The 25,832-nt window shown below is 38.7% G+C and overlaps 1 protein-coding gene across 3 annotated transcripts; it reads left to right on the top strand.

Moving 5' to 3' along the window:
* Positions 1 to 597: 597 nt before the first annotated feature.
* Positions 598 to 24,982, top strand: Synj2bp (synaptojanin 2 binding protein). Of its 3 annotated transcripts, XM_090344384.1 has the most exons (6): positions 842 to 1,001; positions 12,471 to 12,607; positions 17,493 to 17,638; positions 19,355 to 19,412; positions 19,569 to 19,664; positions 23,117 to 24,982. In XM_090344384.1, the coding sequence occupies exons 3-6, from the start codon at positions 17,571 to 17,573 to the stop codon at positions 23,255 to 23,257; spliced, it is 363 nt and encodes a 120-aa protein (XP_090200510.1). In that variant the 5' UTR covers positions 842 to 1,001; positions 12,471 to 12,607; positions 17,493 to 17,570; the 3' UTR covers positions 23,258 to 24,982. The 3 variants fall into 3 exon arrangements, with proteins under 3 accessions (XP_090200509.1, XP_090200508.1, XP_090200510.1); XM_090344383.1 differs by lacking the exons at positions 842 to 1,001; positions 17,493 to 17,638; positions 19,355 to 19,412 and adding an exon at positions 598 to 773 and having other exon boundaries at positions 23,123 to 24,982; XM_090344382.1 differs by lacking the exons at positions 842 to 1,001; positions 17,493 to 17,638; positions 19,355 to 19,412 and adding an exon at positions 602 to 773.
* Positions 24,983 to 25,832: the final 850 nt, after the last annotated feature.

Genomic DNA, 25,832 nt, shown 5'->3' with positions numbered 1-25,832 from the left:
CAAAGAACAAAGGGAATGTTTACTGCCATTGAAGGGACTGGCAAGATTCCTTCTCACAAGAAAGACGTATTAGCTCTTGTCTGAGGTGACCTATATAATCTACAGGGGCTAGGAAGGGGTCAGGAGGTAGAGACTTGGCTTCATCATGACAGGCTAGGATTTATGGCAGATAAAGGGGTCTTGCAGCTGCCCAGGACTGAAGGTCATTCTAAAGGGATCTTGCTGTCCTATATGGTTGCAGCTGTCCCAAAGGAGTTCTATCTCAAGGTAAAGGCTGGGGAGGGGGTGTGGAGGATGATTATATACGGCCTTTATTAAATGGGCCTCGTGTTGTCTAGGAAAAGAGCATGCTAAGCTATGAGAGAGGAGGCTATTGGGCCAATACACTTAAGTTTTGCTTTCCTTTTGTGTATACACAATTAATCCAGATGGCCACCTCGAGGGTGAAGTAGCAAAGACTGAACAACATTACCTACCGTGCCTCAGACTCTCTCTTCTTTCCATCTGGTTTTGGTGGTAAGCTGGAAACACTTCTGGCTCTGTCCAGAAGGCTCAAGACAGGGTGAACTACCTCTCCCAGAATCCATAGCGCTCCCGAGACTTCCTTTTCCGGCCCGCTGGCTGTAGAAATCGAAAGGGCCGAGCTCGGGTGGAGGCGCGGAACTTGATTCACCTTCACCCCCGCGGTGTGTCAGCCGAGCACGAAATCATGAACGGGAGAGTGGATTATTTGGTCACAGAGGAAGAGATCCACCTGACTAGAGGACCCTTAGGTGGGTGAGGGCATGGGGAAGAGCGCGGGGCCGGATGCGGGGGAATCGCCGAGCGGACGTTTGCGCCGACGGGGCGGCGCTGGGTCCGGGCCGGCCAGGCCTTGGCCTGGCGCTTCACCGGATCGCTTTCCGCCATGTAGAAACCGCGCTGGGGCCGCTGTGGTTGGCCAGATAGGCGGTCTTCAGGACGGTTTCCTAATCCTGTGTCACTGTCACCCTCGTCCTCAGGTGCGGGTGTTAGGAAAGGCCTGCTGGTGTCCGTTCGTTTGATTTGTTGGTAGCCAGTCTAATGGACAGGACACCCGTCCTTCCGTTGGCTGCTGGAGCCCTCTTCCTGGGAGATCCATTCGTGAAAACGGTCGCCAAGAAACTGTGCCCTCTGAATGCCCAGCACGGCAAATTGTCTGTTGCAAGGTTCCGGGTTCCTCGCCCTTCTCCTGCCCCCCCTGTTTTCACTGGTTTCCAAACTTGATACCATCCCAGAATTACTCTGGGTGCTGGTTTTTGGTCATCATCATCTCCTCCTCCCCCCTCTCCCCACTCCCCCTCTCCCCCTCTCGCCTTCCTCCTCCCTGCTCCCTCCTCCTCTTGTATAGAAAATAAGTTCCAATCCCTAAGTCCCACCGTGATGGATTCATATTCAATATGGATTTTTTTGACACAGCCAGATAGATCCTCACCTCTGCTGCGGGGTTTCCAGGATGAACCTTTTCACTTGACAGAGCTCTTATTACTGTATGTGCCTGCCTTGGGCTTTGAAGTTTTACTTTACACTTGGTTAGCTTATCCATAAAGAGTTTTTAGGGTTTTTTTGTGTTTTTTTTTTGGGGGGGGTGTTACACAATCTAAGGCCACATCTAACTTAATATTACTTTTGTTTAAAGTAGTGGCTGAGTAATTAACTGATTCAAATCTTACTTCCTCATCTTTAAAATTGGGAGGAAAAATTTCTTTTTAATAATTAATAGAAGGGTTACATCATATTCGCCAGATAGAAGGTGCATTACTTGACATTGTTACACCTTCTCATGTTTTTGTCCCCATTTCCCTCCCCCACTCACTCCCTTCATCTTGTTTTCCCACCTTCCCTATCCTACTTCAAATAAACGAATAAACATATATACAGTATATCAGATAACAAGGTAAGATACTGTAACAATATGAGATAACCAAGGGACAACAAAAGAGATGAGAAATGACATAGTACATTAAGAACAACAGTCACACATTGTATGGCTCTTGTTTCCATATCCTGGAGGTCCTTTGATTTAGCCTCATTGGGAGGGAAAATTTCATAGTGTTGTAAGAAAGAAATGAAATTAATGTCTGTACAGTATTTAGAATGGCTGGATGTCAGTGGCTCACATCTGTAATCCTAGGTACTGAGGAGGCTGAGATCTGAGAATCATAGTTCATAGCCAACCTGGGCAGGAAAGTCCCTGTGACCCTTACCTCCAGTGAACTATTCAGAAAAAGCCAGAAGTGGGGGGCAGGGAGTTTGGTGTAGTGAAAAAGTGCTTGCCTACCATGCATGAAGACCTGGATTCAATTTCTTGGTACCACATGCATAGAAAAAGCTAGAAGTAGTGCTGTGGCTCAAGTGGTAGAGCTCTAGCCTTTAGAAAAGCCCAAGGACAGTGCTCAGGCCCTGAGCTCAAATCCCAGGACTGGCCAAAAAAAAAAAAAAAAAAAAAAAAAAAAGCCAGAATTGTCACTATGGCTGGTGGGGCTATTTTGGAGCACAAAGAAGCTCACAGCACCTGGGCCCTGAATTCAATTCAGGGACTGGCAAAAAAGAATAATTTATAATGTGTCATAAGCAGTTTTTTTTTTGTTTTCAAAATTATCTTTAGTTGTATAAGAGTTTATGGGTACAATGCACCTTGATTACTCTAACCCTTCTCCCAGCTATCCGAACTCCATCCATCCCTTCAAGTTACCTAGTTCTATTTTCCTTGAACTCAGGGTCTGGGTGCTGTCTCTGACCTCTTGAGCTCAAGACTAGCACTCTACCACTTTGAACGACAGTACCACTTCTGGTTTTCTGGTGATTAATTGGAGATAATTGGACTTTAGTGGCTGGACAGGCTTTAATCTCAGTCTCATGAGTAGCTAGGATTACAGGCTGAGCCACTGGTGCCCAGCTTACTATTGTTATTAATAAATGCCTGAGTAGAGTGACACTGTAGGTCTGCTAAATACATTCGAAGACTCTCCAATTATCAAGTATTATGAGTTTTTTATCTCTGAAATATTTCTGAAATCCTGTCCTTTCTGTTCTCTTTGACATCACCTAGAATAGTCATCAGCTTTTCTCATCTGCATTTTTGTACTAGCATAATGACCACCGAGAGATTCTGTCCTCCTTTCCTTCCTTCTTGCCTTTTTTTTGGGAGGGGGCAGGGGGAGGCAGTACTAGGTTTTGCATTCAGGGCTATGCTTGCTAGGCAGGTTTTTCTTCTACTTGAATTATATCTCCTGCTTTTTTTTTCTTTATGTTTTGTATAGAATCTTGAGTTTTTACCTCTGCCAGGCTCAGACCGAGGTACTGATTTTTTGCCTTGGCTGCCCTCAAAATGCAAGATTTCCAAGTAGCTGGGTTTATAGGCTTGAATCAACATGTACAACAGATTATTTTTTTATGGCTTTCAGCATACTATCTATGTTCTTTCCTGTTGAAAAAAATAATGGAAGTTGTTTTTATGGAGTAAAATTCATTGCTAATGTTTGTGATTTAGTGTTATGTTTTATTTGAGCCCCTAAACTTTTGTTCAAGGGTGAGACTTTTCGTCAAAGATGTATGTAGTATGTCTAATTTTCTTACATTCATTTTTATTTTTATTTTTGCCAGTCCTGGGTTTTGAACTGAGTTGTCTCTGAGCTTCTTTTTGCTCAAGGCTGACATTCTTCCACTTGAGCCACAGTGCTACTTCCACCTTTTTTGTTTATATGGTACTGAGGAGTTGAACCCAGGGCTTCATACCACTAGCTACATTCCCAACCTCTTGCATTCAATTTTCTTAATTTTTAAAATTATTTTAAAAGTCACATACAGAGCACTTACAGTTACACAGCGAGGTAAAGTATATATTTCTTTTTGGATGTCACTTGTTAATTTTTACTATTTTTAAATATGTGCCTGTTACTATATTGATTTTTTTAGAGTAACATAGTAAAAACAGATTTTTCACACCAAAATCTAGTCTTATTTATTTTTCATCCATTGGTAGTTCTTAGGTCTAGTTAAAGCAATGCTTGTTCCTTTCTGATTATTTTGTAAAGGCATCTAGTTGCTCATGCATCTAGTTGTGTGTGTGTGTGTGTGTGTGTGTGTGTGATAGGGAGGGGGCACTTTTTTTCTTTACCTTAAATATACTATTATCCCTTTGTTTCTAGTGATGTTACTGAAGGGTTGCATTTTGCTTTATGCTTAAGTTAATGTACTTTGATATAGTCCGAATCACTCACTGGATCCTTTGGCATCCAGGATCTTCTGACTATAGCAGAACAGAACTCTAATACTACATTTTTTGGTCTCAGTGTTAAATATTTCTAAAATTCAGCCTAATAGTCCTTCACTTTTTTGGCATTGAAGTCATTGTCTAATGTTCAATTCATCCTTTACTAAAACTTCTAGCCTGTTATGTTAATCTTGCAGAGCTGAAGTTCCTAGTGTGCACATTTCTCCAAAATGATGGCGTTATATAGCTTCAGCAGACTAAGGAAAGTAGTTATATCTGGCTAATATATTTTACCCCAGAGTGGTTTAATTTCTGTTTTGTAGGTGTAGTTATACATAACAAATGAATTTGTTTACTGAGTAGCTTCTTGAATTTTCCTAAGCATTTTCATATCTTAGTCATGTCTGTCAGTCAGTGAACTTTCTAAAAGATTAGAGACCAAATTTAGGATTGATTTGTATAAAATTAGTCATCTGGAGTTTGCTTGGTTCATTTAACGGAAAAAAAAAAAAAGGAAAAAGAAAAGATTTCAGGTTGTGCTGTTTATTATTCCCAGAGCTGGTTTCCACCTGTGCTACTTTCCTGGCTTATATACCTAATCTTATAGTCCCATAAGGATTTCTTTCTACTGGAGAAATGTGAAAAACCTCTCATTCTAATTAAGCACTTCTCTTTTGTGTAACTTCCTACTCAAAGAAGTGCCGGTTTAATCATGTAGCTGCAAGAATGCATGCTAGAACTCTTTCAGGGACAAGAGTCTTGGATATTTAAAGGATTTAGACCTTTTTGTAATTCACACAAACCTAGTTTGTCTAATAGTGCTTGCTGAAAAGGAAAAACATAAAATCACTGGAAAATTATGTCAATGAAATAAGTGTCTAAAGAGTCAAAAAAAGGCTTGACTTCTTTTTGAAATAAGTAGTAGCATCTCCCCTGAGCCTGTTTCTCAACTGTGTAATGGGAGGCCTGCTTTGATCACTTCAAAGATCTCTTCCACTTCAAAAGTTCCTTATACTTTGACCCATGCATGTATTATTTTAAACAATTCCTGCCCTTTTAGACTATCTAGGTATCTAAAAAATTATCAAAGGCAGCAGTCACAACTGCAAATGCCTTCAAGGATTGTTTACCTTTTACCCTTTGGGAAACACCTTTCTTTCTGTGGGAGTGACTTGATTATAATCTGATCTAATCTTTTTCTTTATCAAATTTTAGTGTTCTTTTTTCTTTTACCCCTCCACTGGCCAGTAGTGCCCAGCTTTGTAATTTGTATTTATACTTTGTGTTTTGTCTAGACTGAACCAATGAGTGAGTATATATTTGTCATTATATATACATATATAATTTATATTATATACAATTTATATTGTATATATTTATAAATGTACATTTGTTTGTGTGTATGTACATATATATACATGTATATACCTGTGTGTATACATATCCTATATATAGCTACATACACATAAACACATTTGTTTATACACATAAGCATATACAGTTGTTTAATCTTCACAGCAGCCCTGAGAGGTAACTGTTTAGATGGAGAAGTTATCTGAGAAAGGTTAAGGACTTGTCCTAAATCTAAGATCAGTAAATTTTAAAGGATTTTATGCCAAGTCTGTTGACTGCTAATCTTTCACCTGACTTTTTTTGTTGTTGTTGTTATATCATGCCTTATTCCTGGAGGGATTTGAGGCATCATAACTACCTCACATAAGCCACAATGGAAAGCTTTTAGAATTTGCTGTTGATAGAGCTAAGGGCATATGAAGGTAAGAACCCCCAAATCAGAAAGCTTATTGAATCCAAGTATTTAAGTCTTTAGAGTCATTGGCTTTGGGTTTAATCCTGAGACTGTTGCTAACAGTTTGCTAATTGGTTGGTTCCTTCCTTTATCTGAGACTGAAGTGCTCTATTTTTGCCCTATTTTCTCTGGATTTGTGAACTCTAGCACATAGTCAGATTTGCAATATAATAAAGATGTGATATTCACATGCAAAAAAGTTAAATCTCAGTGCATAGGTACATATGGTTAAGTGCTGTGTGGAATACCTATGTAGTGGGAGGGCTAAGGAAGTAGGAAAAGTGGAAAAGAGGATGTAGACTATACTTTCGATCATATAGAATATTTGAAATAATAGAGCTAAGGACCCTCCTGGTCAATTTTAAGAAGGTTAGGCTTACAGAATTGATAGGTTTTTAGGCTTTTGTCCAGGGCCAAGTCTTTTCAGTAACAGAAGAAACACATGGTTCACACATGAAATCCTAGCTATTCAGGGAGTGAAGGCAGGAAGATTAAGCATTAGAGGCCAGCACAGTCATGATTAGCAAGATTTTGTTTCAAAATCAAAATACAGTGCAAAGACTTGGAAGTGAGTCTAAAGGAGTATTTGCCTAGCATTCACAAGATCCTATGTACAATCCCCTCCGTCCCTCCCTTCCTCCCTCCTTCCCTCCCTCCCTCCCTCCCTCCCTCCCTCCCTCCCTCCCTCCCTCCCTCCCTCCCTCCCTCCCTTCTTTCCTTCCTTCCTTCCTTCCTTCCTTCCTTCCTTCCTTCCTTCCTTCCTTCCTGGTGTCTTAGGGAGAAAAGTGACCAACTATTGTATTTGAGTAAAAGCAAAAATATTTACTGATGAAGAGAAAATAAAATATTAAATGTTAAAATGATTTTTAAAGGTTATTTCTGGATCAGCAAATTATAATTATTCTTTATATTTCCCACAGGAATTGCAGATTACTCTTAAATAAAAGGATGTACTGAGGGAAAGATATCCGGTTTTATTTAGATTATAAAGTTGTTGGTTTAAGAAGGCTCTGAATTAAAGTGCTTGAAATTCCTTTATACACTGATTAGGAATTATGTATTTCTAATCATATATTAGAGAACGGACTTTTGTTTTTAGTAATTTGGCGGTGCAATAGGAAGATGCATTAATCATCATTCAGCCACTGCCATAAAATTTCTGAGCTAACTTACAAGGAAGAAAGACAGACGTGGCCATGGGCTAAATACCTTGAAGAAGTAGCATAATCAAAGAGCTGTGGACCTTCATAAAATCTCTACTATCATTTTTAGATTCAGATTCCAGGTGCTGTATGTTACAAAAAACTGTTAAATGCTTTTTTTTTTTCCCCTGGGTCATGGGGCTTGAACTCTGGGCATGGGCACTGTCCCTGAGATCTTTAGCTCAAGGCTTCTGCCCTACCGCTGGGCCTGGGCACTATCCCTGAGCTCTTCAGCTCAAGGATACCACCTTACCCCTTGAGCTACAGTCCCACTTCCCATTTTCTAGTGGTTAATTGGAAATAAGAATCTCATGGGCCTTGTAGTGCCCAGGCTGGCTTTTAATTCATGCTTCCTATATACGTATATTTATATACTTACTGTATGTTGGATAAGATGCACTAGAATAAGAAGTTGGAACAAGAAGCAATGAAAAGGATACAGATTGTAATATGAGGCAAAATTGAATCAATTCATTGTGAACAATAAGGGAGCCACTGTAGGCAGAATCTAGTAGAGATTGGCCATACACACAGGCATAAATGTATATGTATATTGTATTTATATATGACATAAATGTTAACTATAAACATTTAACATGTTATATATTATATATAATTATATACAATGTTTGAACAATATCTTATTGAATACAGCTTAGAGTACAGTAGATGTATATTCTGTTTCAGTATTTGAAATTTTTTTTATTTTATTTTATTTTTATTGTAAGTAGTAAAAGGGTTACATGATATTTGCCAGATAGAAGGTGCATTAATTCACATACATTGATACCCTTTCACATGTCTTGGTACCTATTTCCCTCCCCCCCCACACCCCCCACCCGTCTTGGTTTTCCCCCCTTCCCTATCAAATTTCAAATATCCAAATACAAATAAATTCAATATATCAGATAACAAAGTGAAATACTATACCAATATGAGATAACCAAGGGACAGCAAAGGAGATGGGAGACAACATAGTACATTAAGGACAACAATCATTCATTATATGGCTTTTGTTTCACTATCCTGGAGGTCCTTTCAATTAGCTTCACATTATATGGCCTTATGTATCAAGATTTTGCTCTATTGCAGATCTCTGCTAGTAGAGCCCAAGGTTTCTACTGATTATGACGAATGAGGGAAACCATTGAGCCTAAGTTCCTTTGAGTCTGGCTTACTTCACTTAATATGATTTTTTTCTAAGTCTTTCCATTTCCTAACAAATGGGGCAATGTCATTCTTTCTGACAGCAGCATAGAATTCCATTGTGTACAAATACCACATCTTGTTGATCCACTCATCGACTGAGGGCCATCTAGGTTGGTTCCATATCTTTGCTATGGTGAATAGTGCTGCAATGAACATTGTTGTGCTAGTGGATTTAGTATGTCCTTGTTTCTGGACAGAGCTATAATTATCAAAACAGCTTGGTACTGGCACAGGAACAGGCCTGAAGACCAATGGAATAGAACTGAGGACCCAGATATTAAACCACAGACCTATGGCCACCTAATCTTTGACAAGGGAGCCAAAAAAATAGAATGGAAGAAAGACAGCCTCTTCAACAAGTTGTGCTGGCAGAACTGGTTAAGCACCTGCAGAAAACTAAAGTTGGATCCTTCTTTGTCACCTTGCACTAGAATTAACTCCAAATGGATCAAAGACCTGGAGGTAAAAGCTGACACACTGAAAACTTTACAGGAAGGAATAGGAGATACACTAGGCCTCCTTGGCACAGGTTGAAACTTTCTTAATAAGGACCAAGAATCACAACAAATCAGAGAAAGGCTGGATAAGTGGGACTGCATTAAACTGCAGAGCTTTTGTATGGCAAAGGACATAGCTAGTAAACTAATCAGGAAGCCTACAGAGTGGGAGAAGATCTTCACCAACCAAACAACGGACAAAGGCCTCATATCTAAAATATATCAACTCAAAAAATTGAATCACTCCAAAACTAACCTCCAAAGTAACAACCATCCCATTAAAAAATGGGCCAAAGACTTAAAGAGAGTCTTCTCTGAAGAAGAAACAAAAATGGCCTATAGACACATGAAGAAATGCTCAACATCTCTGGTCATAAAAGAAATGCAAATCAAAACAACTCTAAGATTCCACCTCACTCCAGTTAGAATGGCCAGGATCAGGAAAACGAATAATAACAGATGCTGGAGGGGATGTGGCCAGGAGGGATCACTACTACACTGTTGGTGGGAGTGCAAACTCGTTCAACCACTATGGAAAGCAGTGTGGCAGTGCCTCAAAAGGCTAAACATAGAACTCCCCTATGACCCAGCAATTACACTACTTGGCATTTACCCAACCATCCAGAAACAAGGACATACTAAATCCACTAGCACAACAATGTTCATTGCAGTATTTGAAATTTCTTTTAAAAATATTTTTAGCTTTATATTGTGTGATTGTTGTTCTTAATATATTATTTCTTTTTTGTTGCCTTTTGGTTAATCTCATATTGTTATAGTATCTGACTTTGCTACTTGGTATATTGTATATACATTTGTTTATTTGAAATAGGAAAGGAAAGGGGGAAAACAAGATGATTGGGAGGGGGTGGGGAGGGAAATGAGGACAAAAACATGTGTGAGAAATAATGCTCCTTCTATCTGGCAAATGTAACAGTAGTTCCTCTATACATTGTAATTAAAAAGAAAGAAATATACTTATCATCTGACCTGTGTAACTGTGACTCCCTTTGTATGTCACCTTTATTATAATAATAAAAAATAAAATAACCCCCCCCCCAAAAAAAAACACATTTGTACAAAGGAGTTGCCATTAAGGCAAAGCAGTTTGTGAATACAGTGCATCTTGATCAGTGTTATCCCTTTTAACATTCTCACCCAAGCCCTGCAGCCCACCCCATCCCTCACTTAATTTTGTAGAATATGCACTGATTTTTTTTTTTTTAACTCAGGGCCTGAGCACTGGCTGTGGGTTCAAGACCTAGTACTGCCACTTGAGCCACAGCACCACTTCTGGCTTTTTGTATGTATGTGGTACCGAGGAATTGAACCCCAGTCTTCATGCATGCTAGGCAAGTACTCTACCAATAGTCCAAACTCCTGGCTCGCATTTAAATATATATATATATATATATATATATATGTGAGCTTAAGCCCTAGGACTGGCAAAACAAACAAACACTGCCACAGTTTTTAAGTAATTATATAACATTCCATAAGCTGGATCCCCTTGCCATTTTACCTTCTCTTAAATTCCCAATCCCTCCTAAATGTCTTCAATATTCTATGATACAAGTTAAAGGTATTCTAAGAAAATGGCCTAGAACATAGACTTTCTCTAGCTGCAGAGACTGCACATTCAAGGTATGCTATTTAAATGATAGGTTTTCTGCTAATTCTTTTTTTTTTTTTTTTGCCAGTCCTGGGCTTGAGCTCAGGGCTTGAGCACTGTCCTTGGACTTTCTCAAGGCTAGCACTCTACCACTTGAGCCACAGCACCACTTCTGGCTTTTTTCTAAGTATGTGGTACCGAGGAATCGAACCCGGGTCTTCGTGCATGCTAGGCAAGCACTCTACCACTAGGCCAAACTCCCGGTCCCGTTTTCTGCTAATTCTTTATGGCTTTTATTACATGACAGATTGACTTGTTCGTGCTGTGTTGAGTCATCTGAGTTAGGTGTAAACTTCATCCAGTCAGTGGGAAGAACTAACAGTCCACGTACGTCTCTTTGGGTATTAATATTTTTTTCTTTGGCCATGCTAGTAGTGACTGGGATTCCACCCAGTTATATTGATAAATTTTCGTATTTTCATTGGTCCCTAATTGTCTTCCTTTTCTTTGCAGTGTGGTCCTGAATTATAGTAGTAGCTAACAAAAGAAGGCCCTACAAAAGTCCTCCCCCCACACACACACCTTCTTCTTCTATGTATAAGTAACCAAAAAATCTTCATGACAGCAGTTTCTGTTAAGTGAAATCCTTTTCTTTTCACAATTTAGTAGTTGAATCATGAAAGTAACACTTTGGTAAGTTAGCTAACTAGCTTTTGGCTTACTGTACTTGTTTTATTGCATTTCATTTCAATCACTTGGATCTATCCTATTAACAGATTTCGAAGTATACATTATAGTATTTTATCTCTAGGCATAGTGTGGTGCAGCAGATCTCTAGAACTTACTCATATTCTATAACTCAAAATTTACACTCATCTACAATAGCTTATAGAAACAAAAGTACAGGACGGTGGATACCAGAGACTGGGGAGGGAAGGGGATGGTAAGTTGCTAGTGAGTAGTTACTTTCTTTTAGAGTAAATAAAACTTGACCATTACATGTGGTTGTTTGTACTTAAAGTTGGGGGAAAAAAAGAGTGAAATTGGTAATTTAATGCTATCCAAAAGCAGGAGTTTCTTGCCAACACGAGTGCCTAAGACTTCTAATTCGTCTACGACTCTATCATACACTCATCTTCCAAGAAGAAAAGCACGGAGGTGAAGGTATTTGGGTTAATAAACCTTCCTCATTGAATTAGAAACTGTTCATCTGATTGTTAGTTAAAAGCACAGCTATAGTTGGGCACAGTGGCCTATGCCTGTTATCCTGGCTACTCAGGAGGTTGAGATTTGATGATCATGGTTCAAAGCTAGCCTGGGCAGGAAAGTCCATGAGACAGTTATCTCCAATTAAGCACCAACAAAGTCAGAAGTGAAACTCTGGTACACTCTACTCGCTGTGGCTACCAGAGCACTAGTCTTCAGCAAGAATTCCAGGGATTATGCCCAGGCCCAGAATTCAAGCCCCAGGATAGGAACTCATGTAGGCTTGCATTCATGTGAGTGTACACATACACAATGAATAAATAATAAAAGTGTAATAGCTAATCCTGTTACATTAGTACCAAAATAGCCATAATTGAGTTCTCTGAATGCTTTCATCAATGTTAAAATCAAATATGATCAATTCTTTCAACTTACAAGAATCAATACTATTAAGTTATATATAGATAGATCTTTATAAGTTCATGTCATCTTCATCACTTTGTTTATATTTTTTTGTCTTACCTGATTTAAGTAGGCATGGCCTTTATTGGTGTTACTACTTACTGACATTGAACTACCTCACAGTCCAGCTTGCCAGTCTCTCTCCCATTCCCTAAGTTGGCTTTTTCTCTTTCTTCCTTCTCCTCTAATGCTTTTCTTTCTTCTTTGCCCCATCTCCTTCATTTTTCCATGATTTTCTCAGGGCTGGGCTTCAACATCGTCGGTGGGACAGATCAACAGTATGTCTCCAATGACAGTGGCATCTACGTCAGTCGAATCAAAGAGAATGGGGCTGCAGCCCAGGATGGGCGGCTCCAGGAGGGTGATAAGATCCTTTCGGTGAGAACTGGCTTTGGCCTTCTTTGTTGTACTTTCCTAGACCTTCCCCTGAAAAGATTCCTGAATGCCAATTTGAACTAGAAATATCTAGATCGTGCACACACACACACACACACACACACACACTCTCTCTCTCTTTTTTTTTTTTTTTTCTTTTGCCAGTCTTGTGCTTGAGTTCAGGGCCTGAGCACTGTCCTTGGTTTTTTTTTTTTTTCCTCAAGGCAAGACCCCTACCACTTGAGCCACAGCATCACTTTTAGCTTTTTTTTTTTCCTTTTTTACGTTATGTGGTACCAAGGAATCGAACCCGGGTCTCCGTGCATGCTAAGCACTCTACCACTAGGCTAAACTCCCACCCCTAGATTATATTTTTGAATGGGAGGACCCTTGATCAATCTTCCAGCTTTACCATTGGGCTTGGAGGAGAATACATTCATTCTATGGATAAGGCAAATCAAATACAGAATATGAAGTTACTTGCCCGAGGTAAAAACACCAACAGTATATTGTATATACATTTATTTGTTTATTTGAAATAGGAAAGGGAAGGGGAGAAAACAAGATGATTGGGAGGGGGTGGAGGGAGGGAAAGGGGGACAAAAAATGAGAGGGGGTTTCAATGTATGAGAAGTAATGCACTTACTAGCTGATGAATGTAACTGTAACTCCTTTTTACATTATCCTAACAATAAAAATAAATTAATTTAAAAAACATAAAACAAGGACAGGTAAGAGATTGGTTTTGGAGAAAGAGATCTATTTTAAACCCACAATTTCTATCTTCTCTACTTTGGTTGGTTAAAACAGTGACTTACATCTTTTCCTTGGGGAATAACAACCTTTATAAAAGGATTTAACTTCACATGAGAGTACAAATTAAATGTTGTCTTCTGATGAGAGCCTTTTCTTACTTAAGATGAAAAAATGGAATGCAGTTAGATTTGGATATCTGTCAACTCTTCTGTCCTTTTATCTTGCTAATGTCTCACTGTCAAGTAATCGTTAATTTTACTGCTTTCTGGAGTTTACTCATGGGCAGGGACAGAATAAATCTTTTAGACCCTAGCACAAGACCCAATTCATATTTCACAAATGAACAGGTTTGCAAATTTGAATAAGCCTGGAAAGGTTTACTAATAAATATGGATATACAGATTCTAGCCTTAAAATAAGTCATAATAAGCCTAAAATAAATAAGAATCCAGGCAAAATAAGTATTAAAGTGTATACTATACTTCTGACCCTGCTTTTCATTCCTGTTTCTTTGATTGACTTCAGTATCACTATAGTACTGCCAGTTATAGAATGATATCTATTCTGTAGATTTAAAAAAAATTAGTCTTTAAAGATAGCTAAAGTTGGGGCCGGGAGTTTGGCCTAGTGGTAGAGTGCTTGCCTAGCGTGCACGAAGACCTGGGTTCGATTCCTCGGTACCACATACTTAGAAAAAAGCTGGAAGTGGTGCTGAGGCTCAAGTGGTAGTGCTCTAGCCTTGAGAAAGTCCAAGGACAGTGCTCGGGCCCTAAGCTCAAGCCCAGGACTGGCAAAAAAAAAAAAAAAAGATAGCTAAAGTTGGCTAGCTTATTACTTGTATGAAGATAGTGCAGATGATTGGTATAAAGAATGAAGAAGTGGACTGGGAGTGTGGCCTAGTGGTGGAGTGCCTGCCTAGAGTGCAATGAAGCCCTGGGTTTGATTTGTCAGTACCACATACACAGAAATAAAAAAAATAAAAAAGCCAGAAGTGATGCTGTGGCTCAAGTGGTAAGGCCCCAGGCTTGGGAGAGTCCAAGGACAGTGCCCAGGTCCTGAGTTCAAGCCCCAGGGCTAAAAAAAACAAGTATGAAGAAGTGCTAATGGCTGAGTATTACCTAATAAAAACTTTTAAAAAATGGCAAAAAAAAAATAAGGCTAGAAAAGGATGGGGGTGTGGCTTGAGTAGTAGAGTTCCTTTTTAACAAGCTCAAAGCTGAATTCAAGCCTCATGGATGCAACACTAAATAAAAAACCAAATTGCAAAACCACAGAAATTTAATTTATAACGTGAATGTGATAGTAATATGATGCTGAAATAGAATCCTTGCTTATAGTGTTAAGTTTGTCTAGATTAGTGCTTTAAAGAGCCAGGCTGGTAAAGTTTGAATCCTGGCTTTAGTCATTCCATTCATTGTGGACAAATTGCAGTTTCTCTGTTTGTATTACTGATGTGAGGTCCTTTCTTACAGGATTGTTGTGAAGACTAAGTGAGTTATTAGTGTATGTAGAATAAATGGGCAGTTCCAGACAAGATAATAACCACTAAATAATTGCTGGAATTGTTACTAAGTAATGTGGCAAAGATTATTTTAAGGTCAGGATTCCTACCACAAATGGCATAGAATATCCCAGTTAACATTCATATTATTATGAAACTTTGTTGCTGCTAAGTTGATAAGGAGCTGTCACATTATTTGGCATTTGCTGCTATGACCACATCTTGATTTCTTTGAATATCTCTAATGGAAATTAACCTATTTCCTTGAAACAAAAATATAATTAACAAATGGGCTGGAATGTATAAGTGAGCATTCTTACTATAATTCCATTAGGAGTTAACTAGCAATATAAGTCACTGAGAATTCATTGTGAAGTTCCTCCCCTATGGCATATCTACCAAGAAAACCAAAACATAAACAGAAGTGAAAAACTGCACCTGATATCAAAGTCCATCAGTTAGAAAACACTGCATTTACTTCTATAGGTAGTTGAATTTATCCTTTTAAAGATCAGTATTGGAAGATAAATAGAAATCTGAAAAAGGATCTGACTTTTAGGTGGAAGAGATAATTGGAGCATGGGTATGAAGCTAAGAGTATGTTTTAGGTACCAATGTCAGTGAACTCTGTGACCAGCTAGAGCATAGGATATATGAAAAGGAATGCATTGAGGTGAGACAGGATTTTGCAGGAGAGATAAAGCATGTGAGGTTGTATTTCCTTGATCTCCTGTATCATGTTTGTGTCTTGACTAGTAGAATTGTAATGCAGGAAGATGGATCTATAGGGTTGTTAGGGGTTGAGACTTATAGGAAAATGAGCCAGAAAGAAGGCAATATAATTCAGTGAAGAATATCTAGAATCTAACATAGAGTCCACAGGAAAGGAAGTAGCCTATAAGAGATGTCATGTTGTGGGACTGGGACTTTGGTCTAGTGGTAAGAGTGTGTGCCTAGCATGTGGGAAGATCTGGGTTTGATTCCTTGGTACCACATAAGTAGAAAAAGCTGGAAGTGGTGTTGTGGTTCAAGTGGTAGAGTTCTGTCCTTGAGAAAGGCCCCGGGACAGGCAAAAAAGTAATGAGAGCAAGAGAGGGTCATGTTAGATTATAGAATTTGACAAATATTATATGTAAAGATTAACCATAGAGAGAGTTTAGAAATGTTACCAGGATTTTTGTCAGAGGAATGCTATTAGCAATAAGAACCAAGTCAGGATATTTTGATTTTGTGGGAAGTTGTGAAGATGTTTTGGATATATTGAATTGGAGTCTGACAATATTTAAGTATGAGCATCCAGCAGAAAATTGGTGTATCTCTTAGAGTTAGGAGCTATCGTACAGATTATTCTTTTTGTTTTTTTTTTTTCTTTGTCATCAGTCGTGGGGCTTGAATTCTGGGCTTGGGCTCTGTCCCTGAGCTCTTCAGTTCAAGGCTACCACCCTATCCCTTGGTTTTCTAGTGGTTAATTGGAGATGAGTCTCATGGACTTTAGTGCCAGACTTTAGTACCCGGGCTGGTTTTGAGCCACGATCCTCAGATCTCAGCCTCCTGCGTAACTAGGATTACGGGCATGAGCTACCGCGCCCATCTCTTACCAATTATTCTTAAAGTTAAATCACTGAGGGAGAGAAAGGAAGACGATAGATACTGACAATGAAGTACATTTACTTTTCTTAGAAGAGGAGAGGTATTTTAGAAGTAAGAGAGCGAGAAGTGTTCATAATTCAGAACAGAAAATTGCAAAAGGCTAGTCTGAAGGTTAAGAAAGGTCTATGAGAGTTGGCAATTAGAAGTCACCAACTTTTAGGAGAGTTTGCTCTTCCTTCCCATTTTATATACTATTGAGAATACCAGTGATTAAAGAGTGAATGGATACTGTGGTAGTAGAAACAATGACCATTTTTTAACAGCTTTGAGTGAAAGAAAGATGGGATGTATATGGATATTCCAGGAAATATTTGTGTTTTCTTTTTTCTTTTTTGTACTGGTCCTGGGGCTTGAACTCTGGGGCCTATACTCTGTCCCTGACCTTAAGGCTAGCACTCTACCACTGGAGCCACAGCTCCATTTCTGGCTTTTTTGGTAGTTTAGTGGTGATAAGAGTTTCACAGACTTTGCTGTCCAGGCTGGCTTCAAATTTTGATCCTCAGCTCTCAGCCTCCTAAGTAGCTAGAATTACGGTGTGAACAACTGGTGCCTGGCTCATGTTGTGGTGTTTTGTTTGCTTGTTTGTTTGTTTGTTTGTTTTTTGTTAAATAAGAAAATATTTCATGATTTTAGTTGAGTGGCAAAAATAACAAGGCATCAAAATGAGCAAATGCTGTGTGGGTTCTGCAAGGAGGCTAGAAGTACTACAACCTGGAGCATGAGCAGAGTTAGCCTTAATGTAGGAAACAGAGTAGTGAAATATTAATAAACTTTAAGGGAAAAGGGGAGAGAATGTTAGTGCTCAATATTCTCACAACAAAATCTGTTGAGAGGAGGTAGAGGATTGGGATGGGGTTTGATGAAGCAGATAGCATCAGCTATTTATTGGGAGTTTGCTTGATGAGTAAGAGGGTTTTAAGGATAAGCTAGAGTCAGCTAACCTGGATCTATGGTGGAGAATGTGACTGTGTCTTTCTCCAGGAATATCCAACTCAATGATGGCAAGAAAGAAAGGTAAATGCATTATGTTGCCCAAGACTGGAAAAATGGCAGAAGATCATGGGGACAAGGGATTCTAATGATTTACCAAGTGCTTTGTTGAAATTACAACCGGAACTCCTAGATGGGTAAGGATGCCAGTAAAGTGTGAAAAAAAGTGAAGGACTTTGATGAAGCTAAACAGGAAACCAATAGAATAGAAATAATATGATTATGAATAGAATAGAAATATAGTCAAGTTTTTGAAATGTTGGATCTAAAGCATGTCTGATGTCTGAGTTATGTCAGTCATTTGGTAACTTAAAGTGAAATGGAGTTGGATACTTATCTTGGAAATAGTGTATAAGGTAAAAGCATTGGAAGATTACTCACTGAGAACATGTACAGGAGATAGGGTAACAGGAACATTGTAAACCTCTTAGAGAAAGATGTAACAGGAAGGTGAGAGGATTAGAAAAGTGGATGGCTTGAGCAGAGGAAAGGTAATTGGTGAGTTGAGGTGAAGGAGTAATATTACAGGAGGAACAGTAAAATGCAAAAGGTACTTCCATTATATGAAAACTCTAACCCTATCTCCTATACTCATGAGTCTCACTAAACTTCAATTGTTTTCATCAGGGGGCACCTAAAAAATACTATATTTGGGGGACTGGGAGTTTGGCCTAGTGGTAGAGTGCTTGCCTAGCATGCACGAAGACCCGGGTTCCATTCCTCGTTACCACATACATAGAAAAAAGCTGGAAGTGGTGCTTAGGCTCAAGTGGTAGAGCTCTAGCTTTGAAAAAGTCCAAGGACAATGCTCAGTCCCTGAGCTCAAGCCCAGGACTGGCAAAAAGAAAAAGAAAAAAAAAAATACTATATTTGGGCTGGGAGTTTGGCCTACTGGTAGAGTGCTTGCCTAGCAGACACGAAGACCTGGGTTCTATTCCTCAGTACCACATACATAGAAAAAGCTGGAAAGTGGTGCTATGGCTCAAGTGGTAGAGCTCTAGCCTGAGAAAGCTCAAGGACAGTGCTCAGGCCCTGAACTCAAGGCCTGGGACTGGAAAAAAAAATTATATATATATATATATATTCATAGGGTTATTGTGAAAATTAAATTGTATATTGTATGTGAAATAAAGTACCTATCAAAATAAATATAGCCAGGTATCAGTGGCTTAAGCCTCTAATCCTAGCTACTCAGGAGGCTGAGATCTGAGGATCATGGTGATTTAGAGCTAGCTCAGGCAGGAAAGGCCCTGAGACTCTTACCTCCGGTTAACCACCAGAAATCCAAAAGTGGCACTATGGCTCAAAGCAGTAGAGAGCTAGCTTTGTGCAAAATTTCTCAAGCCCCATGACTGGCAAAAAAAAAAAAAGTATGAAAAGTATGTTAAATATTCTTGCTATTGATGACAGGAACATGTGTAAAAGACATGTAGCCTTGCACAAAGTGGGCTGTGTTGTGTGTTTGAGTGGAGCATAGGATAGATATACCACTTGTGGCTAAAGTCAAAAAGTAATACCTGTGTTCCTTCCTGTCACCTTTAAGTGGTAGGAATAACTTTACACTGAAATAGTTCTTAGTTTGTATCATCACAGTGTACAGTTTTTAGTAATTGGAAGTGGATTGGAGTGTCCACAGAATCAAGGGAAATAGTTTATAATAGCATAAGCCCAGCAGAATATGCTAATAGAATATAGATTTACACCTTATCAAATAAAACTGGAGGAATATTTCATAGAATTATTTCTAGGGTTGACATTGGAAACTCCAACGCTAGGAATATGAACAGTAGTATGATAATCTGGAAGATCTTATTAGAAAACAAGACAAACCAAAACACTGTATTTTAACCTAGATTCTCCTCAGATGGCCCATGGAACCTCAGTTGTAGAAAAGAAGCTGAAAATGAAAAGGTAACACTCAAGTTCTAGGTGACTGCCTATACTTCTAGCCCTTGGAATTTTCCCTGAAAGTGTTTTTTGTTTTAGGTTTGACCACATGAAAGTAAATTATTGACTTATGAGAATTAGCCTTTTGCCTCCCTTACTCCTTCTTTCTATTTCTGACAGGTAAATGGCCAAGACCTAAAGAACCTGCTGCACCAGGATGCTGTGGATCTCTTTCGTAATGCAGGCTATGCTGTGTCCCTGAGAGTGCAACACCGGGTAAGGACCACTTCATCACTCGGCACGAGGCTTTTGCACTGTTCTGGTGAACAAATGCATGGAATAGCACTTGTTTTGTTGCTTATCATCACTATAAGGAGCTTGTCTGGCACAGCAGGGATCCTCTAGTACTTTTGTTTGTCATGAAAAAATTCAAAGCACTATGTTTGTTATTTAGTTTCTGCCTTCAAGGTAATATTCTTTAAAGCTTCCTAATCAAATCAAAATAGATAATAAAAAGAATCATTTTCACTTTTTGTGAGGGAAAGAACTGTACTATATACCTGCCTGGAAACTCATCTGTTAAATATATTTATAATATAAGGATATTTGTCTCTCTATCTGATCTGTATATTACAGGGATTTTTCCTATCACTGGGGTGAACTCTTAAAAACTTGGTGACCTGTGTGACCAATTGAACCAAACCCATATTTATGCTTGCATCTTGATTCTTATTTCCTATTGTTTCATAATTCTTCTTCTTACATCTGTATACTCTGTATTACTTGATGGCTAGGTGAGGATTCCAGGCTGAAGAGATTAAAGAGGACCTGGGGGAAAAAGTGCAAAAGGCTCAGACCTGTAATCCCCTTACTTGGGAAGTAGAGAAGAGAAAAATCATGATTTAAGACCAGCCTGGGGCCAAAAATTTCACCCAATCCCATCTGAGCCAATAAAAATTGGATGTGGTGGCAGGCAGCTGTCATACTATGCCAGAAATGTATATAGGTGGAAAAATCAGTCAGGGCATAGGTGGAAAAGGTCAGTCAGGGCATATATTTGAGAACCTGTTTGGAAAAGGATGGAAACAGAAAGGGAAGAAAATCAGTTTGATGGTGAAGCATTTAACCTGTCGGGAATGTAACTCAAGTAGTAGAGTACCTGTCTAGGAAGCAAAATGTTCTAAGTTCTAAACTTAGTATCACCAAGGCCTTAGCTTATCTCTGTATTTAAAACATGGAGGAGGATTTATTTTGTAGATAAGGCAAGTAAATTATATATGATGTGAATTCTTGGGCACCGTCCCAGCACTTCTGTGTTCAAGGCTAGTGATCTACCACTTGAGCCATAGCTCCACTTCTGACCTTTTTTTGGTAGTTTAGTGCAGATAAGAATCTCACAGACTTTTCTGACTGGGCAGGCTTTGAACCATAATCCTCAGATCTCAGTCTATTGAGTAGCTACCAGCACTTGGCTGATACGGAGTCTTTGTAATGGTATATGAGAATGATTTGCAATACTCACTTAGGGAAACATGGATTTTAATAAAACAGACTTGATTGGTCACGGAATTGGCATGGACATACTATCTCATCAAGAAATAAAACTGAAGAGGTAGAACAGAGGGTATAAAAGATAGTTTATGTAATCTTATCTTTCAGATGGAATGGACAGGGTTTTATGGCTTAAGATCAGTAGGTTAAATCTTACTGAAATCAGATGGCACCATACTAGTTGCAAAATAGCCATTAGAAATTGGCATTAAGAAGAGTATTGTTTAGAAAGGAACTCTTAGCCAGGTACCACCGGTGGCTCATGCCAGCCCAGGCACAAAAGTCTGAGACTGTTATCTCCAATTAGTCACCAGAAAACTAAGTGATAGAGCTCAAAGTGATAGAGCGCTAACCTTCAGTTGAAGAGTGCTGGGACAGAACTCAGGCCCAGAGTTCAAGCCTCTCGACCAACAAAACAGAAGGAAGGGAGGGAGGGAGGGAGGAAGGGAGGGAGGGAGGGAGGGAGGAAGGAAGGAAGGAAGGAAGGAAGGAAGGAAGGAAGGAAGGAACTCTATTGACTGACTGTTGATGGGAATATAAATTAGTTCCGCTACTATGGAAATCAGTGTGGGGATTTTAAAAATGGAACTTTGAAATGAGCTAGCTGAACCCCTTCTGACTATATACTGGAAGGGATCTAAGTCAGCCTACTATAGCGATAGCTGTATACCCATGTTTATTGAGTATTATTTACAGTAGCCAAACTATAGATGTAGCCTAACAGCCCATCAACAGATGAGTGGATAAATAAAATGTGGTTCACTACACAGTGGAGTTTTAATTAGCTATTTAAAAAGAAGGAAATTATGTTGTGTATTGTAAAATAGATGGAATTGATTATCATCTGGTTAAGTAAAAAATACAAGGCCTAAAAGATAATTGTAATGTGTTTTCTCTTATTTGTGGAAGCTAGGGGAAAAACGAAGCAAAACTTTAAGGTCATGACTACTAAGAGAAGAAGGAAATGAAGGAGGAGAGAAGAAAAGGGACAATAAGGAAGAGTAATAGAGTGGGTGGATATAATCGAAGTATAATGTATGCATGTATGGAAATGCCATGATAAAACTCTTCATACAATTTAATTTAGGAGCGAGTGTGAAAAAAAATAGTAAAATGAAGAAAGTCAGTCCAACCTCTAAAGGAAATACTTATGAACAGAATTGTGGGCTGGGAGTTTGACCTAGTGGTAGAGTGCTTGCCTAGCATGCACGAAGACCCAGGTTCGATTCCTTGGTACCATATACTTAGAAAAAGCCAGAAGTGGGGCTGAGGCTCAAGTGGTAGAGTTCTAGCCTTGAGAAAGTCCAAGGACAGTGCTCAGGCCCTGAGATTATGCCCAGGACTGGCAAAAAAAAACAAAAACAAAACAAAACAGAATTGTAATGCTAGGGTGTAGTTTACTTTTACTTACTTCTGAGTCTTCAACCTCAGTTCCATATAGGTTCCACCTTTATTTTTCTCTGGTATTACAAATTAAAACATGAAGGACAAGAACACATCTTAGGAAGAAATGGTATCTTCATCAGTACCTTCACCTTTCATGGTTGAAAGTGACTGATTCCTACATAGACCCTTGCTGTTGAAAATCCCCAAATGTTTATATTCTAATGGAAGAGTTAAAGATACTCTCTGAAGGGAAGCTGGACATGAGCTAAAACTTGGTTAGAACAAATGAAGGATCACATATTTTACTAGGACTATCAAGTAATGACATAGCACCTGTTTTGACATTGTCTTGGTCTGCTTACTCCATTGTGGTGACTGATTGTCTTTGAAAGTAAGCGTTCTAGAAATATTTCCTACTGTCCCTTTCTCTGACCCAGGTTTATCACAGGATCAGTAAGTTTCATGTTTTCATTTCTGATCTTTTCATTTCCTGATACACACCTAGTGAGATGAAAACAGTGTAGAAACTGAAATAATCTCACTTGAAATCCAGAATACTATTGGGTTAACAGTACAGCAAAGTTAAATGCTTCCTCATCAGACTTACTTTCTTCCCAAGAATCTGTGACAAAGGTATATCAACCGAGGATGGAGAACTCCTGCTAGGAAGTGCTTGGGATTTACAGCTCAAATGGTCTACAGCCTACTCTGCCCCAGTTGATGTGTCAACCTGGACATTTCAGTTTTGTAAACACCCCACAGTCATTAGGGTTAACATTTGTCTTTTCCAGTTACAGGTGCAGAATGGACCTATAGGACATCGAGGTGAAGGGGAGCCAAATAATATTCCTGTAGCTGTGATGCTGTTGCCAGTGTTTGCTCTCACCATGGTAGTAGCCTGGGCCTTCATGAAATACCGACAGCAGCTTTGAAAGACTTGCTTTCTGCCAATGCTCCCAATGAACTTACGTTTCTTTCACCCACCCTCCCTGCTATTTTTCCATATCTTTCCCCCTCTCTTCACAACCAACACATGATTCAAAGTGACTGATTCCTACCTAGACCCTTGCTGTTTAAAAATCTCCAAATGTTTATATTCTAATGGGAGAGTAAAGATATTCTTTGAAGGAAAGCAGGCTATAAGCTAAGACTTGCTTGGAAAAAATGAGGAATTACATATTTTACTAGGACTGCCAATAAAAATTCAGCTACTACCCAAAGAGTAAAAGATCCAGTCTTCCTGCCTCCATGGGTTACACCTTTTTTTCTTAACTGGCATAGAAGGCCAGATAGATGACATGAAAGGAAGAGAGGATTTTTTTACTTAATGATCTTCCTTGGGAAGTGTTTGTGGCCTTTATTAATAATTTCTAACTACATTCTTTAGTGCCTATATTGGACACAGGAGAATAAGAAAAGCTTTTTACTTTCTTAAAACAGCAAATGACATAAAGTACACACATATGCACTCTTAAGGACAGTATAATATTGATGCCTTATGTAGAATTAAAGAGGTGAGGAAGCTACTTTGGTTTCTGACCTAAGAGATGATCCTAATTGAGGAACTTTTAAAGATCTGTTTTGTAGAGCATACATAGTGGGATGAGGAAGTTTTAAAGAGGGTGCTCAGAGACAGAAGAGTAATAGCTGAAGCAACTACTTGAAAATTGTAGAAGAATCTTTTTGTAATACCTATGGTGATATTAAAGTAAATTATAAAAAAATCTGTTCAAGTTGGTATTCAAAAAAACCTTGAGATATTCAGATAAATTTTTTTGTCAAACTCTGGGCTACCTAGTGGCTTTTGTTTTGCCTCATTGTACCAGGATGCCATAGTGCTGAGATGGCTTTGGCCAGGGCTGTAGCAATGAGGCCAAACCAAACCAGCAAGACAAAAGAAAAGATTGAGCCTCAGGTAGCATCTGAACCCTTCTAGGCTGCTGACCATTCTAGTAGGATAGAGAAGAAATTAGCTTTATTTCTGATTTAGTTAAGTTGAAAAGGCCTGAATTACTATTTTTCCCCCCACGGGCTCTAAATACTAGTTACGGTTTTTATTACTAAATGAATAAACTTTTTTTTTTTCAGAGAAAAGGAGGAAATGTGTTTTGTTTTAGGAAGGAGGGGGATTTGTTGGGTGTTTTCTGGGGAAGTCTGGGAAGGAGAATGCATGAGAGTAGAAATACTGGGATTTGGGGAGGTAGGACCCATCCTGTGCTTGTGGTACTTCAGTTGGTTTTGAAGCACTGAGGATAGCTGAACCCCCAAAACTTATTTGTATCCTTCAAGTAACTTGCCTGGACTGTGTGGCTTACATATTACAACCTAAGATTATCTAGACTACCTGAGGCAATCAGATACCAATTTTAGCACAGACAATCTAGCTGTTATTTAATAAATATTGATTGGACATGGGATTTGTCAAGACACTCTTGCAAACCTTCATCCTAAAAGGATGTTTTTGTTCCATTTCAGAGGAGAACATTTAACATTGAATTGGCCAGTAAGTAGGGCATTATAAGTTGGTGTCAGGTTTATATCACAGACAACGAAAAGGAAGTTATTGAAAATTAGGGCACTTATGTAGAGGAAGTGGACAATGGAAAACACAGAGGAGTGTGTAGTTAAGAAAACTCATAAAGTAGGTGAAAAGTTAAGTAATAATTAAAACTAGTGGGATAAATGATACCATGCAGAATACAATGCAGCAACAAGAAGATAAATAGATGCTGTTTAATTTAGAAAAGAAACTATTACATAACATAGTTGTAAGAGAAAAATGTTACCTCTGAGTCATCTGTTAGATAGGGAGAAACTTATTTTAAACAACCATGACCTTATATGTTTCAACCTGAACTAGACAGTGCTTTTTTTGAGACTTGTGTAGAGATAACAGTCGATTGTAAAAGCATCACCAGTATTCAGTTGTTTCACCCAGTCCCACTGGAAGCCCCTTGTAGTTATGGGCATGCACAGCTTCTAGCCTAAACCTGTTTACCTCCCAGGGTTTGGACATTAAAATTTAAAAGATCTTGAGATATTCAAAGAGAAGCAAATGACAAGCACGAGGGAAAGCGGTTTCCTTTTTTGTTTACCAGTATATGCAAGTTTGAAAACACCTGTCTCATCATTGGTAGGAGCTTAGGTTTTGTTGATAATGGGGATTCTGAAGCACTTAAATAATTTAGGTTTTCTTGGAAATTAAATAGTATTAGAGACCAATATGTTTAAGATTTAGGGAAGTGTACTATTTATGTACATTCTTCTGATTCTGTGGAAAACCAAAATTATAGATAAGGCATTTGAATCCATTACAGGTGTAAAAATATTTTTCTGTTCTTTATAGTTTGAATCTAATATTTGTACAATTTTATAGATTATATGTAATGTTCCTACCACCTAAATTATAATGTTGAGTTTTGAAATTTGAATGTAGGTATTTTAAAATCCTGTACTTAATACAGTCTTATATTTATCATTATGAATTATATATATATAATTCTAATA

Source organism: Megascapheus bottae, chromosome 14 (assembly GCF_031878675.1).
Source record: "Megascapheus bottae isolate mThoBot1 chromosome 14, mThoBot2.hap1, whole genome shotgun sequence".
Taxonomy (NCBI): Eukaryota; Metazoa; Chordata; class Mammalia; order Rodentia; family Geomyidae; genus Megascapheus; species Megascapheus bottae.
Note: the sequence above shows the minus strand (reverse complement) of the source record. Positions and strands in the feature narration are given on the sequence as shown.